This window comes from Nylanderia fulva, unplaced genomic scaffold (genome assembly GCF_048542155.1).
Source record: "Nylanderia fulva isolate GAGA-0341 unplaced genomic scaffold, ASM4854215v1 Scaffold344, whole genome shotgun sequence".
Classification (NCBI taxonomy): domain Eukaryota; kingdom Metazoa; phylum Arthropoda; class Insecta; order Hymenoptera; family Formicidae; genus Nylanderia; species Nylanderia fulva.
This window is the reverse complement of record NW_028190416.1, coordinates 59805-76464: the sequence shown is the minus strand read 5'-3', so window position 1 is coordinate 76464 and position 16660 is coordinate 59805. Positions and strand designations below refer to the sequence as shown.

The 16660-nt window shown below is 37.0% G+C and overlaps 1 protein-coding gene across 1 annotated transcript; it reads right to left on the bottom strand.

The window, feature by feature from the left end:
• Positions 1–2784: 2784 nt before the first annotated feature.
• Positions 2785–16404, bottom strand: LOC146722241 (uncharacterized). Its single transcript, XM_085485156.1, has 6 exons — positions 16307–16404; positions 14706–14846; positions 13960–14128; positions 8341–8539; positions 3142–3339; positions 2785–2816 (listed from the first exon to the last, which is right to left on the bottom strand). Exons 1-6 carry the CDS (start codon positions 16402–16404, stop codon positions 2785–2787), a joined length of 837 nt encoding a protein of 278 aa, XP_085341282.1.
• Positions 16405–16660: the final 256 nt, after the last annotated feature.

Here is a 16660-nt window from a genome sequence, read left to right as displayed (position 1 = left end):
TGCGGAAAGCGCCACCGCTACGCCGCCTGCCCCCAGCCGCGGAGGACGGATTTTTGCTACGGGTGCGGACAAAGGGGAACCACGGTGAGGACCTGCCCACGCTGCGGGCCCACCTACGAGAGGGACAACCCCTCGCAAGACGAGAGGGGACCACGCCGGGGACCACCGCCGGAGCGTAGCGGAAGACACAGGGGACCCCGTACCACCCCGTACCCCTAGCCCCTCCGAATGACGGGTTTTGTTTTGTTTTTTTTGTGGGGGGCTGGCAGCCCCTATTAATCTTTTTTTTTGTTATTATTATTTATTTTTTTTTAATGATTTCGCCCCTAGGGAGCCCCTCACCTTTTTCTCTTTGTCCTCGGTGACCCCCCGACTTCCTCCCCGATGTTTTTTTTTTTTTTGGTTCTTTTATTATTGCTTGGCCCATACGGCCCGAAAGGAAGGAGATGGGAGACCAGATACCGAGGAGGGGCCAAGAACACCCCGTAGGGCGTACACGAATTGTACCTGAGGAGGTCAATAAACGGACTTTCGTAGTAAGACATGTGAGACCCCGTTAATTACACCCTATTGTCTGTCCCATCCCGGAGCGACACCTTCGGAGTGGTGGTCTCGGGAGGCGAGACTCCCTTAAGATATCGCGGGAAGTAAAACCTAATCATGACTGTCGGCAGAATTCGGGACCTCGTGGGTGGAGGGCATGGCGAGAGAAAAGTTTGAGTGAGGCAGTGATCGAGTGGGTGGTCATCGATGTGGGTCGATGTCCAAGACCTTCTCGGTCCTCCCCAGGAAGGGGGGAGTTGTGACGTGGTCTTTTTGAGCCCGTCACAAGGGCGGACGCGCCCGGCCGGGAAGCGTCTGAGAGCGCTATATTATTTTGTGTCTCGTGCGGGTGAGCAGCGACCTTTTCGCTAGCTCGCCCGCACTCTGTATCGGGATCGAGGTGGTAGGCCAGGAGAACGGCCATTGTTTTAGGGAGAAGAGGACCCGGACAGGCGACGGAGGAACGACCTCGAAAGGGGAGGAGCAGAGACTGAGCGACCGGCCCGGTGAGTATTACGAACGATAACATATACACGGTACCGAGAAAATAAGGAAGCGATACTGCAGAGAAACTCGTTACAGCTTCGATGGGACGAACTGGAGCAGTCCAGATCAGGGAGTAAAAGGCGCCTACATCCCTCGACAAGGATGATGCCCTGAGGGGCCCGCCACCACGCCTCGAGAGAAACACGGAGATCTAACGGGATTGATCACCCCGGAACGACTTCCCTCAGCCAAGAAAGGTCGTTTGGAACATCAGCATACGGCCATACGAGGTGTGGACGGGACCGCCGAAAATGGACCTGCTACATCATCGCTCCCGAGGGCTGGAATTTGAATTTGGCGGCGGAAGTCCGCGACCAGCCGCGAGACACCGGAATCGATACGAGGATCGATTCCGGGTCCGGCGCGGGGCGCAACGCTGCCGCGAAACCTGGCAACCGGGCCGGGGTGGCGCGCATTGTCTTTCCCCTCCCCACCAGCGTACCTGCCGAGGTCCCGCCGGCCCGAAAGGAAATCACTGTTCGGCAAGCCGGTGTCCTGCGAGCACACCCAGGGACAACGACCCACTACAGCCCACTGCGACGGCGAAATATTGTAAGGCCACCTCCTCGATCGTCCGGTAAGCGCGGATTCGGCAGAGACCCGTGAGTCATTAGGGAAATATAACGATACCGAGCAATTATGCTGTAGATAATTTAGTACCGAGAATTAGTTGAGAGACTCACGGAACTCACGTCGATTTCCGCGTCATTAAGTTATTGCGTAAATCTTTGCCTTCTTCGCCTCTCCGAGGGGCACCGAAACGAGTCGACAGTCATATCGTAGTATATTATATTTGTAGCATTGTATCGAGTCATTAATTAACGAAATTTGAGAATAAGTTACGCTGGATTGGTATATGATCCATTCGATTCCGAGCCGGTTACAAAGGGAGGAGAGTAACGATAACTAAAGATTTCGATAACACCCAACGATCTCCCAACGGCTCGATAATAAAATTATAGCTACTTTGATTCACACCATTTATATACTATTAACTGAAAATATATTCTTATTTTATCCTATTTCTGAGTACAATCAATATCGAGATTTCCTCTCTCTCTCCGGGACTGCGATTCCGAATCTCCTTACGGAAAGAACCCCGACACTCTACCCCTTGTTGATACCGAGCTACCGAGGCCGAGCCGTCGTGTCCGCTGATTATTAGTTGAGCTATTGTTGAGTGGTGCGGCCTGACCGCACCTGGCGCCCAAAAAGATACGATACCGAGCAATCAGTGATACCGAGCAAGTATCGAGAGAACGGAGAGCGGCACGACGAGGTTGCGCAGCAGTCTCTCTCGCCCTCTCTCTCTTGGTTTGACGAGAGAGGACGGAGAGCCGGTCGCATCTGTTATAAAAATTATATTAATATAATATTATATTTAAATATTAAATTTAATTACATATTATTATATAGGAAAAAATAAAATATACTTTAAAAATATACCAAAAGATAAAGAAATAAAAAAGAAATAAAAGAAATAAAAAAATAAAAAATTTACTTGTTTTTTTATTATTGTTAATTAATTAATAAACTGATAAAAAATAATTTCTTTAAATCTTAATTTATTTTAATATATTTTTGAATAAATAATTCTTAACTTTTTAAAATTTAATAATTAATATCTTTAACATAAAAAAGTATATATATTTAAATAATCAATTTACTTTATTTGAATCTTCTTCAATTTTTCTCTTAATTGGCAAATATACGCCTTTTAACAGTGCCTGTAATGGTATGTGCCCGTCTAATTTTTTTTATGTTTTTAATATCTTTTACGTGTAGATATATCGGATTATCTGTTAAAAAAAATTTTTTTAATTAAAATTTAAGTTTACTAAATAAGTGTTCAGTAATCACATTGTAAACCAAAATAAATAGATATATATACATATACATAAATTTCTAATTTATTGAAATCTCGTATATTGTATTTATATTGTTTTTTATTTATTGTATATTGTTTTGTTGTTGTTTTTATAATATTTATTTGTTATAATTTTAATTCTTTGAAATTTTATAATAAATATAATATGTATAAGAATATATTACTTATTGATTCAATTACACCTATCACTTGTATTTTATCCCCTTTTGTTATATTTAGTGATAAAAAGCCGTCAAAATCGAAATCTATTATATGAACTTCTAATTTAAATTTACCATCTGTAATGGAACCGTAACCGCTCAGTTTATTAAATTTGTTATCGTATATTTCTGCGAAGTTTGTTTTCACATAAGCTTTCAATACTGCAAAATTTTTTTTTTTATTTATGGTGACTGCAACTAGTCCTTTCTGACTAACCAGCAATTTTCACTTAACTAATAATTGTACAAAAGAACAACCTAGGAGTAGCCAGTGCCTTTCCTAGTTTAGTTTGAACTGCCTAATAAATTAGGCTAAATCATGAGGTTTGGTACGTTTTAGTCTCCTCTTTATGTTCTCGAATTGGAGGAGTTGATGAATCTCTAAGTTGATATGTTCGTGCAGCCTATTCTCGTGTTTCCGCGCTGCTCTCCCTATCTCGTCCTCCACAGTAGGTATCCCCAAGTCTCTATGGAGATCCTTGTCTCTGATGTACGATGGTGCATTCACAATTTCACGTAGGATTTTGTTCTGGCATCTTTGAATAATATTTATATTTGATTTTTTAGCGCAGCCCCATAGCTGCATAACATACGTCCATATTGGTTTAATTACTTGGTTGTATATCAACACTTTGTTGCCTATGGATTGCGATCTTCTCCCTAGCAGCCAAAGCATTTTTTTGTATTTAATGTTAATCTCTTCTCTTTTTTTCTTGATGTGCTCTTTCCAGCGAAGTTTTGCGTCTAGATTTATGCCAAGATATTTAGCTGTGTTAGCATACGGTATTGCTTTATTGTTTAAATATACTGGTAAGGATTTTACTCTTTTATTAGTGAAGTTAATTAAGACGGATTTGTCCTCGTTAAGTTTTATTTTCCATCTCTTGGTCCATTCATTAACAGTCTTAATGGCAGACTGTAGCTTCTTAGTTGATTCTGGGGTGTTTTCCCCTATCGCCAATATGGCGGTGTCATCCGCAAAGGTTGCCATGGTTACATTTTTAGAGTAGGGAATGTCATTAGTAAACATGAGGTACAGGATAGGTCCTAGGACGCTACCTTGTGGTATTTCAGCGTTGATTTCCTTGAGTTCCGAAAACTCGTTGTCAAATTTTACCCTAAACATTCTTCCCGTCAAGTAGCTTTCCAGGAGTTCAGAGAGCTGCTTAGGGAAATGTTTTGATATTTTATGTATCAAACCAGCATGCCACACCTTGTCAAAAGCCTGCGCCACATCCAGGAAGACCGCAGAGCAGATCTTTCTTGATTCCAGGCTGTCCTCTATAATATTAGTAATCCTGTGTACCTGCTCTAAAGTTGTATGTTTGTTCCTGAATCCAAACTGGTGGTTGGGAACCAGTTTTTTATCTTCTATTATTGGCTGCAATCTCCTGAGCAGAAGTTTTTCAAAAAGCTTTGACATTATAGGTAACAGCGATATAGGTCGGTATGAAGAGACCGAATTCGGAGATTTACCAGGTTTAGATCATAATAACCTCAGAAACTTTCCAGATTGCCGGCACATGTCTTAATCTAAGAGCAGCGTTGATAATATTTGTCAATTTGACTATTCCTTTGCGGGGCAAGTTTTTTAGTATTTCTCCTGTTATTAGATCAAACCCAGGGGCTTTTTTATTGTTTATATTTTTGATTTCTTGCATAACTTCCTTTGGAGTTACTAAGCTAATAATTCCATTTTCATCACGCTTAATTTCCGGAAGGAAGGTCTGTGGTGAGTTAAGTGGTTTAAATGTTTCTTCAAGATGTTTTGCAAATAAATCTGCCTTACTTTTACTATCTCTTGCCCATGTTCCGTCATTCCTTTTTATTGGAGGTATTTGCATTATTGGTCTTTTTATTTTCTTAGTGGCTCTTCATAGGGAGTATCCCGTATCCTTGTCTGCTGTTAAATTACGTAAATACGAATTTATTGACATGTTTTTAATTTCACGAATTTCCCTCCTGAGTTGTTGGGTGAGGTTATTTAATTTATTTTTATCTATTGGGGATCTAGTTTGCTGCCATTTTTTCCTGGCTTTTCTCTTTTCTTTGACCAGGTCACGGATTTCTTTCGGGTAATTATTGCCTGTCACCCTTTTACTTTTAATAGTAGTGTTGTTCCAAGCTGCTTGTTGGATGTCAGCTATTAGTTTTTCCGTTTCATAATTCAATTGGGTTTCAGTCTTGAGCGGAGTATTTAATTGTATTTTATCATGTAGGTCTGACTTAAAATTTTCCCATTTAGTGGATTTGTTTGTTAATATTGGGTTACATTCCTTCTTGATTAGACTACCGCTTAATATAAGTATTACGGGGGTGTGATCTGAGCTTATGTCGAAGCTTTCCGATACATCAGCGTAGTTAGATGATATTTTTTTGGAGATAAAGAAATCTAGTAGGTCAGGTACCTTATGTTCGTCCGATGGCCAGTAGGTAGGTTTACTAGTTGGAAGACAATTACAGCCGAGTTCTCTTATTGCTGCTAATAGTTCTTTTCCCTTACTAGTAGTCAATCTAGACCCCCAGTATGTATTCTTAGCGTTAAAGTCTCCTCCTACAATAAACTTATTACCAAGGTTTCTTAGAAAATCTAGGTAATGTTCTTTTTTAAGATTGTTTCTCGGTGGAAAGTACGCAGCGCAAACCGTGATTCTATGTCCGCCTATTCTGATATTAATTGCTGACGCTTGGAGTATATCTAATTCGCAGGGGGCTACTTCACTATGTTCGATATTTTCCTTTATTATCACCGCACTACCTCCGCGGGCCGAGTTTTGGGGATGCTTAGAACTGTAGACTCTGTATCCTTTAAATTTGATGAAGGATTGATTGTCAAAGTGAGTCTCAGAAATGAGACATATGTCTATATTATGGGTATCTAAAAATACTTGAAATTCTTCACGATGTTGGATAATACCATTGGCATTCCATGTTGCCAATCTTATATCTTGTCTGCTATTTGCCATTTTCCTCGCGGAGTAGCTACTCTATTGCTTTTGCCCTCTAATTTAGAGAGTCTTTCAAGTATGTCTTTTAGGAGTTTTCCTTGTTCATTGTACTCCTTTTCTTGATTTTCAAGTTTCATTATTAGTTTGCTCAGGATTGAGTTTATATTGTTCCCATCATGAGAACCATCTTTGTCCTGGTTTTTATTTTCCATTATATTGGGTTCCTGTACAGCTTGGCTATAGGACCTCCCTTGTACTGTGAGAGCCGGTCTAGTTTCCCTGACCTGTGCAGATTCACTTGACTTTTTCTTATTTATATCGTTCCTTATTGCCTGGAGCTTTTTGGCAACCTTGCAACCTCTATAGTTGGCTGGGTGGTTTTCGCCACAATTGGCACATTTAGGTTAAGTTAACTTTGTTTTTTTGCACTCCCTACTTAGATCTTTCCCAGCACATTTAACACACCTCGGCTCTCTATTACAGAAGCGCTGAGTGTGTCCGTACGTTTGACATTTTTTGCATTGAGGTATTAATTTAGATTTCCTTAGCGGCTCGATATCAACCTTCATTCCAAGTATTTTCTTTATTTCGTAGATTTTCTTGATGTTTTCTTTGTTTTGGAAGGAAAGCATGAATAAGGATAGAGGAGTCCTATCTTTTGTACTTAATAGGTTAACTACTTCCATTACTTCTAAACCTTTGTTTTTGAGATCCTCCATTATTTTTACAGGGTTACACGAATAATGAAGCTTTTTAGCTACTACTTTGATAGGCCTTGTCTGTTTGTTTTCATAAGTATGCCAGGGATATATACTGTCATTAAGAATTTTGGTTAATTTTCTGTATTCGTCTGAATCTTCTACATTAATTTTAACCTGCTCGTTATTTAGCAAGGAGGCTTTAAAAGTTATTTCTTTCTCTTTTAAGTCGTTGTATAAAGTATCGTAGTTCTTGACTTGGCTAAGTATGATTGGAGGGGGTCTTAATCTCCTTTGGGAATTTTGAATCGCTTTTTTCGTAGATAGTTTTCTGAGTTGGTGCTGCGATTGCGGTGAGATTTCCGGAGATGTAGCCATTTTACGTTTATTTTTCCTATTTTTGGTTATCCACTCCGTTTCTTTAATAAGCTCTTCTTCGTCTGTCCAAAATTCCGTTTTTTCCCCTTCTTGATCTTCTACACGCTGCGCTGCTGATGCAGCGTTGTTATTCTTGTCCAGCAGAATATCCAGTTTCGTTTGCATATTTGTCAATTGGAGTTGCAATTTAGCTATGGTATGCTCCAATTCTACATTATTACCTTTTTCCTTCTGCCACGCGTTAAAAAGAATGCGTTCACTTTGAGTTTTGATCTGCTGCATTTCAAGTGGGAGTATCTCACTATGAATGTTAGGTAAAGCATGCAATAAGTGGCCCTCCCCAGAATCCTTAGGGCCAGCCTCGTTAGAGGATGGATTGCCCAGCATTGCGGCTGGAATACCACCTGGGGTAATTAGTCCGTCTGTTTTATTCATTGCATGGTTCGTCTTGTTGGTCCACGGGAGGTATTTTATTTCCCTCCTACCCTCCGGCTTTCGCCGGCGAGCTACCCCAATCCGCCACCTGGGGACGCGCCCAATGGGGGTTTCAAGTTCCCCTCACGGGAATACTGCAAAATATGAAAAATATATTAAAATATACAAAATATGTGATTTAATAAACTACAATATAATAAATCTTATAATTAAAAATGAATAAAGTTTGAAACATAAATTTAATTGATTTAAAAGAAACAAATATTATAAGACAATATATAACATATACATATAAAACATAAAAATATTTATATGTATGTATATATAAATGTATATTTATATATATTTATATGTATATATGCAAACTATTATATAATTCAAATAATTACAAATAATTAAAAAATATAAAATTTATAAATAAACTAAAGAAAAAAAAAATTTAAAGAAATATATATATATGTATGTGTGTTATTTTTGATGTTAAAAATGTTTAAGTACATTTTATATAATATACATATTATAAAACAAAATCAGCTGTGCAGTAAAAATTAATATCAATTGACTCGAAAGAAAATCAATAACATATAGTACACGTATGTACATACACGTGTAGTTACGAGATTGAACGCGCAAATTCTAAGCGATATTTTTAATAAACTTTCATTTATAACTCAAAAACTATTATAGCTTTAATAATAACTTACTAATAGGTCCAGAAATATTTAAAACTTCATTAATTTTCACGGACGTTGATGTATCTTCTACAATTAATGATCTAGGTTTGTATTTACCTAAATTCTTTATTATAGTATTCCCACGAATTAAAAGTTCATATGGAACATTGCCTTGATTAAAATTGGTTATTTTTGGTGGTCTAGCCTGAACACCATCCAAATAAATAATCTGTATGAAAGAATATTTATTCATTCACTTACTATTTAATGTTTGTTATAATATTAGTTATATATATTATGTTTGTTATATATATTGTTATATATTGTTTATTCAATTCTTTATTCGTCCCCTAAGGGATTGAAGGCGCTTTTGAAGGAGCGTTCCCCAACCTTACAAACTCTTACAATCTTACTTATATCTACTTTTAACTCTACTCTTACATCTAATTTACAAATAACTTAATTCTACCTTAACCTACTTATCTACTACTTTAGAGAGAGAAAGAGCCGTCCCTACCTATCGCTTCGCTTCGGCTTCCGATTCCCCATACATTCTCCACCACCTCATTCATACCTCACTCATTCTCCTCCTCATACTTCCTTCCTCCTTTCCCCCTCTCTCCCTCCTTTCTTCCGTTCTCCCCTCTTCCCTCTTTTTCTCTATTTCTCTCATCCATCCTTCCCCTTTTCCTCCTTCCTGCAATATTCCCTTCATTCTTTCCCACCAGTTTCCCTTCTCCCCTTCTCCCCCACATTCTCCTATCACATGCTCCCATGTTTCATCTTCTATCCCGCATAACCTACATCTTCTTTTCCCCTCTCCTTCCCAGTATCTCGCTCCTCTCATCTCATTGTTCATTCTGAACCTAACTATCCTTCTCCATCTACTTTCCCCCCATCCCTTTCTCAGGTATTCCGGTAAACCCTCCTCCTTCCATTCCCCATACCATTTATTATATCTCGACTCTCTTATCCTCTCCCATCTTTCCTCCTTCTGCCTTTCCCTGTCTTTCTGTTCCCACCCCTCATATACTTCCTCTCCCCTTCCCCTTTTTTCCTCCATCTCTTTCCCTTCTATTCCTCTTTCTTCCCAGAATTTCCCCCTCTCTTCCTCCCACATTGTTCTTTCCTTTCCTCCCCTTATCCTCTCTTTCATATCCTCAAAACATTTTCTCGCTAAACTTCCTCCCCTGCCTTCCTCCAACTTTCTCTCATACCCTACCGCCCTCCTTCCTGCCCTTATCCTAAATTTGTCTTTTCCTATCTCCTCTCTTACCATATACCCCGGCGTGCACCAGTCTACTCCTAACGTCCACCTAATCCATCGCTCCTGCATTGCCTCCACCTCTCTCCTCTCCTTCCATCCCCATATTTCCGCCCCATATTCCAACACCGTCCCCACCAACCTTTCCATTAGCCATACTTTCATCCAGTCTCCTGCAAATCTTCTCTTTCCCATTCCCCACACCTGTCTTATCACCGCTCCTGCTTTCCTAACTCTGTTCTTTACCTGCGCCTCCTGTCCCCCGTTCCTCTGTAGCTTATACCTTAAATATGTGAATTCTTTCACTTCCTCTAACCTTTTTCCTTTCCATCTCCACTCCACTCTCTTCATTCTTCCTCCTCCCTTTTTAAACCTCATTACCTTTGTCTTATCCACATTCACCTCTAACCTTTTCTTGTCCATATAACTTTCCATTTTCCCCAACATATGTATCATCCCTTCTTCATCCTCCGCCAACAGTACCATATCATCTGCGTACGCCAAACAATGCACTTTTTCCCCTCCCAGTTTCACTTCCCCCCAACCTCCTTTTCTTAGCACTTCCTCTATATCCGCTATCAGCAAACTGAATAAGTGCGGACTCATTGGGCAACCTTGCCTCACCCCCCTTGCCGTCCAAAAATTTTCTCCCTCCTCCTTCCCCACTCTTACCTTACTCCTCGTTTCCCTGTACACCTCTTCTATCCTACTCCTTAATCCCTCCCTCACTCCCCTCCTCTTCATTGCTTCCATTAACACCTCCCTATCTACCGAATCAAACGCCGCCTTCAGGTCCATAAATGCCGCGACTACCTTTCCTCCCTTCTTGTTTACCCTCTTATTCACCAGATAGTTCAACACATAGATACTATCCATCACCCCCATTCCCTTCCTAAAACCTGTCTGACTCTTCGGTATCATATTCTTCCCCTCCATTTCTTCCTTTAACCTTTCAGTTAAAATCCCCACGTATATCTTGTATAGCGTTGGCATCAATGTCACTCCTCTATAGTTTTCCACTTTATTCCCCGTTCCCTTTTTCAACAGTGGCACTATTATCCCTTCTTTCCACCTCTCCGGCCATCCTTCTCCTCTCCATACTCTGTTGCACATTTCCCATACCCACTCTTCTACCCTCTCCCCTCCATGTTTCCATACCTCACTCGGTATCCCATCCTCCCCCGCTGCTTTTCCTTTCTTCAGTTTTCCCAGCATCCTCTTCACTTCCTCCCTGCTTATCTCCTGCTCCTCATCCCTCTCCCTTTTTTCTTTTCCTCCTCTTACCACTTTTACCTCTATCCCTCCCAATAAGTCCATGAAGTATTCCTTCCATTCCTCCGCCTTTATCTCCTCATTCACCCCTTCTCTCTTTTTCCTTTCCCTGTTTATAATCTTCCATACCTCTCCTTCCGTTCTTGCCTCTATCGCCGCCTCCTTGTACCATCTTAACCTCTCCTCCTCCCTTTTTCCTTTACACATTAGCCTATATTCCGCCCTTACTTTTCTATATCCTTCTCCTCCTCCTCCTTTTTTCCTCCATTCCCTTAACTTTTTCCTCACTTCTTTCCTCTTCTCCTCACATTCCTCGTCCCACCACCCTTTCCTTCTCCCCTCTCCACTCTCTTTTTCTCCTTCTCTCAATTCCTCTTCTATTCTTCCTATTTTTTCCTCTAGCTCTTCTTCAATCCCCTCCTTCCACCCCTCTCCCCACTCTATTTCCTCTCTTATTCTTTCTCCTACCCTCTTTGTCCATCTCCCTCTTTTTCTTATTCCTCTTCCCTCCCCCCTTTTTCCCTTTTCAGCTCCTCCTCTTCTTTCTAGCGTTACAATCAATGGATGATGGTCCGATTCTATGTTATCTCCCACCTCCATTCTCTTTATCCTTTCTTTTACTCTATCCTCTCCCACCACGTAATCTATTACCGATTCCCCTCTTCCTCCTGTATATGTGTACTCCCCCTCCCTATCCCCTCTTATCCCTCCGTTAAAAATTCCCCATCCCACTTCTTCCAACTCTTTTATCAACTTTTACCCTTCCTCATTAACTTTCTTGTCCTTTGATCTTCTTTCTTCTTCCTCCTCCCCTCCTATCACCCCTCCCTTCTACCTGTCCTTGCGTTGAAATCTCCTCCCAAAATCGTCCATTTATTTTCTTCTTTCTCTTCCATCCATTCCTTCATTTCCTCCAATTTCCTTTCTATGTCCCCGTTGATGTATACGCCTATTACCCTCCACTTCTCTCTTCCTACTTCTAAATCCGCCATCATTATTCCCTCCGCCTTTTCTTCCATTCCTAATACTTTTATCTTCTCCCTCTCCTCCCTTACCCCCATGATCATTACCCCCATCGGTCTTCCTTTCTTCTTTCTCTTCTTTGCTGCTTGCTTCTCCCATCTATATCCTTTCGGTAACCTCTTTTTAATCGCCTCCCACTCCCTTTCCTCTATCCATGTTTCCATCATCACCACCACCTCCCAATCTTCTATTTCCTTCCAGAACTTTTCTTCCTTATTCTTCAGCCCTGCCACATTCCAAAAATCTATCTTCCATTCTTCTCTTACTTCCCCTCTTTTTTCCTTTCTCTTCTGTTCCTTTCTCCTTTCTGCCTCCGTCCCCCTTTCTCCTTCCTCCTTTCTCTTCTTACTATTGTTCTCCCCTCCTTCTTTCCTCCTTTCTTCTCTTCTCCCTTCTTCTATCCCTTTTTTCCTCCATTCCTGTCTTCATACCCCCTTCTTCCCCCCTCATTTTCTCTATACCTTCTCTAATTTCTCCTTTCCAATTTTTAAGCACACCTTCCTCCTCTTCCCATCTCCACCATACATCATTGATTTTTATCCTTCCATAGCTCGTCCATACATTGTTTCCTTTCCTCTTTTCTATCTCCGCGATCTCCATTAGTCTCCATTTTATCTTTCTCTCTTCCCATGTTAAATCATCTTCTATTCTCACCCTCTTTCCTCTTAATATCTTCTTCCTCTCCATTACCTGTCTTTTTTGTTCTCTACTTCCTAGTTTTACTACCACCATTTCACCTTCCTTTCCCTCCTTTCCTTTCAACATCTTTACCCATTCTATCTTTGCTTTCGCTCCTATCTCTTTCATTAATTTCTCTACTCTTTCCTTTACACCTTCTTTCCCTTCCTCCATTCTTTTTATTACTATGTTATTTCTTCTCTCTTCTCTTTCCTTCCATTCTAATTTCTTTCCTATGTCCTTCACTTTTCCTATTATTGTCTCGTTTATCCCCTTACTCTCTCCTTCGCCCCCCCTCTCTTTCTCTTACCTCCTTTCTTCCTCTTTCCTCTACTCTTGCTTCCAAATCTATCACTCTCTTCTCCAGGCTCTCTATCTCTTTTCTCAATTCTCTTCTTTCTTCTCTCCATTCCCCCTCCTTTTTCCAAATTTCTATCTTCAACTTTCTCGTTTCTTCGCCTAACTTCTCTGTTATCTTCTCCCCTATCTCCTCCATCATCCTCCTTAACTTCTCCTTTTCTATCCCCCCTACCTCTCTATTCAGCCTTTTTGTCTTCTTGCTCCTTCTTAGGCTTCTTTCCTCTTCTTCCTTATCCTCCTCTCCCCCTTCTTCTCTTTTCCTTTTCAAAAAATCCTCTATACATCCCATACTGCTCCTCCTCTCCTTCCCTAACTCATCTACTCTTCTCGGCCTCCCTGCCTTCTTTTTTATTTCTTCCTCATCTCCCTTTTTTTCCCCTTCCTCTAACATCCTATCTCTATTGGTCTCTATCCTCCTATCTCTAATATTTTCTTCATTAATCATTTTCCTCTTATCGCTTTCTTTCTTCGATTCACCTACTCTATGCTCCAACTCGCTCAAACTCGCTAGTGAATTCCCTAGTGAATTCCCTATCTTTTTATTCTACTGCACCTACTCCCTACACCTACTCTCTTTCTTCCACGTGTCTACGTGTCCACGTGTCTCACCTTTTCCTACCTTCTCCTTTCTAACTCCTTACCCCTTTCTCCTCTCCTATCCTTTCAATCTCTCCTCCTCTTTTTTCTACACCCTCTCACCTCTTATCTCCTATTCACCTCACCCCTTTTCTCACTCTTTCCTCACAAATACCTGCCACGCTTTCACACACCTGTCACTCACTCTCTTACCGGAACCGGAAGCCTATATATTGTTTATTATTGTATATATATTTTTATTATATGTATATTGTTTGTGTTTTATTGTTTGTTTTTTTTTAATATTTAAAATATTACTTAAGAAGTCATTATAATATAATAAGAAAGTAACACAAAAATAATAATTTTAATAAAACAGTATATAACGACTAATATATAACAGTTAGAGATAAATCATACATATAATTATATATAAAAATTATATATATAATATTTATAAAAAAATTAATATTTACATAATTTGGTAATATATGATGTAAAATACGTGTAATTTCATCATTCCATGCCACAATCTGAATTCGTTTTCCATCTCCATTATTTAAATAAAATTTAAAAATTTTATATTTTTTGTTGCTTTCAACTTCACGGGGAGATTCGATACCATCAACAAAACCTACTACTTCACTATATAAAATAATTTTTTTAAGTAATTATATTTTATACAAAAATATTTATTAAATGTTTAATAAATATATTTAAAATATAATTATATATTACATATATATATTTATTTTTTATATAAAATCTTTATAAATTAGCTCTGTTCATACAAAAAAATTTTTTAAACAAATTAGTTTTTATAACCGTAATATTACTTCTGCTTTTATTAGCCTTTTATATGTGTAATACTTTATTTGAATTAAAGATCATTTAATTAGTATATTGTTTTAAAACAAAATTTTTTAAAAATAATTTATTATTAATGTATATAGAAATGGAGGAAAAAAGATAATATATAATTAAAAAATACTTCTCTCTTTTTCTCTTCTTTACAGGTAATTTCTTTTATATAATATAACAAAAATGCACACACATATGTGTGCTGATATGTATATGTATATATTGTATGTATGCATGCATGCAATGTGCGTACGTTTGCGCAAACGTGCGCGCGCGTGCGTATGTGCGTGTATATATAAATAAATAATGATAGAAAAAATATTAATAGCACTTTTAAAAATGAAAATAATGTATAATTTACACAGTTGAGTCATATATTTGGATTGTGTCAAAAACATTACTTGGCGTAAATAATTTGACTGGATTTCTCAATTGTTCAATTTCCTCGTGTATACTTTGTGGTTCCCTTTGTATTTCCATAAAATTACTTTCCGTAGAAATTCTACAGCGTATAATAAATGTTTAGTATTATTATAATTGTAATGATATTATTATTGTAAAAAAATGATTTAATCTTATTGTTTTATTTTTATTAAATTATAGAAAAAATTATTGAAAAGAAATTTAATATTATATGACATTAAATAATCTATAAATTATAAAAGCTAGAAACGATTAAGATTAATGATTCATAGATGACAAGAGAAATAAATCATTAACAAAAGGACATATAAAAATTCTTAATATTATAATTGGAGTTAAATAATCGAATTATGTTAGACGATAATTGTTAAAAAACTCAAAAAAAAGTAATGTCAAAAATTATAAAAAATTTACTCATAAAAACGTGTAACCACATTGATTCAAGTAGTTAAAACAAATAAAAAATACATTTATGCATTTTAGCTAAATAAATAATAAAATTATACACAAATTTTGTTGCTTTAACTATATATAAGAAAAATATATATTTTTCATATGAAATTTTTTTTCAAAAAAGTTGAATATATATATAAAATTATTATTATATATTATTATAATATATATAATATATATTTTATAATATATATTACATATATATATATATATATATATATATATAATTATTGTATATAAATTACTTATAGTAATTTTTAATTTGATTTCTAATAAGGAGAAAGGTAAATCCTAGAAAATGAAGAAAAATGAAATTATTCACACTTTGACAATATTCTTAAATTTAAATTATAAATAAATATTTATTATGCGTATTTAGTAAGATAAATATAGAAAATAGTAACAAATTAAGAAAATATAACTTTAGAGAATAAACCATAGTGTAAGTCAACAATTTAACTACAAAATTAAATTAAATATTAAAATTTTTTGAAGGCATTGAGAATTAACTATAATGTGTAAACAGAGATAATAATTAAAAAATATTAAATTAAACTTTTATTAAATTTTAAATAAATATATATTTTATTGAAGATTAAAAAAAAATATTATTTCAAAACATTAATACAATGTTTAAATAGATGTGTTCCTAATTTTACTAAAACTTTTGTACTGAGGAGAAAGTAAAGAAAATATTAAACTATGTTTCTCATATGAAATGTTTGAAGGATAAAATATTTTAATTTAATAAATATTTAATTATTATATATTATTATTTTTAAATTTTATATTAATTTTTTTATAGGATTCTACATGGGTTTGCAATAAGTAATTATCAATGCAAAAGGTTTTCGGATGGAAATGAGTAATTTTTTGTTACTGGTACATATATACGTGTGTGTACATTTAAAATAAGAAGACAGTATGGCTAAGAAAGACTGAGGGGCGGCGAGAGAGAGAGAGAAAGAGAGAGAGAGAGAGAGAAAGAGAGAGAAAGAGAGAGAGAGAAAGAGAGAGAGAGAAAGGGGGGGAGAAAGAGATTTTTCATACAAAATTTTTTAACCTTTACATACGTAATTTAATTACTCATTGTCAATTGATTCGACTTTAGATTTATCTTCATCATTTAATAAATTTTCAACATCTTTTTGTAACGTTTCCAAATCTTCGCTGGAGGAACTCATTTTTTAAATATTATTTTATTTATATTATTTATAATAATAATTTATTTATTTTAACTTATAGTTATTTTAGAATTTCAAAGATTGAAAACATTAAACATTTGATATCTCGTTAATTTTTGTTTAATTTACCAAATTTAAGAAGTTAAAAATTTAATCGTGCATTATGACTTACTTCACTTAACGATTTATGTATATGTATATATATATATATATATATATATATATATATGTAGGGCACAAATATTAGACAGACAGC

Bases quoted from the DNA above. Each gene is read 5' to 3' on its own strand.
- LOC146722241 (XM_085485156.1), bottom strand. From the start codon at position 16,404: ATGAGTTCCTCCAGCGAAGATTTGGAAACGTTACAAAAAGATGTTGAA. The intron at 14,847-16,306 runs GTAATTAAATTA...TATACGCTGTAG, and splicing joins GTCGAATCAATTGACAATGA to AATTTCTACGGAAAGTAATT. The intron at 2,817-3,141 runs GTAATATATTCT...ATACCATTACAG, and splicing joins AGGTGTAATTGAATCAATAA to GCACTGTTAAAAGGCGTATA.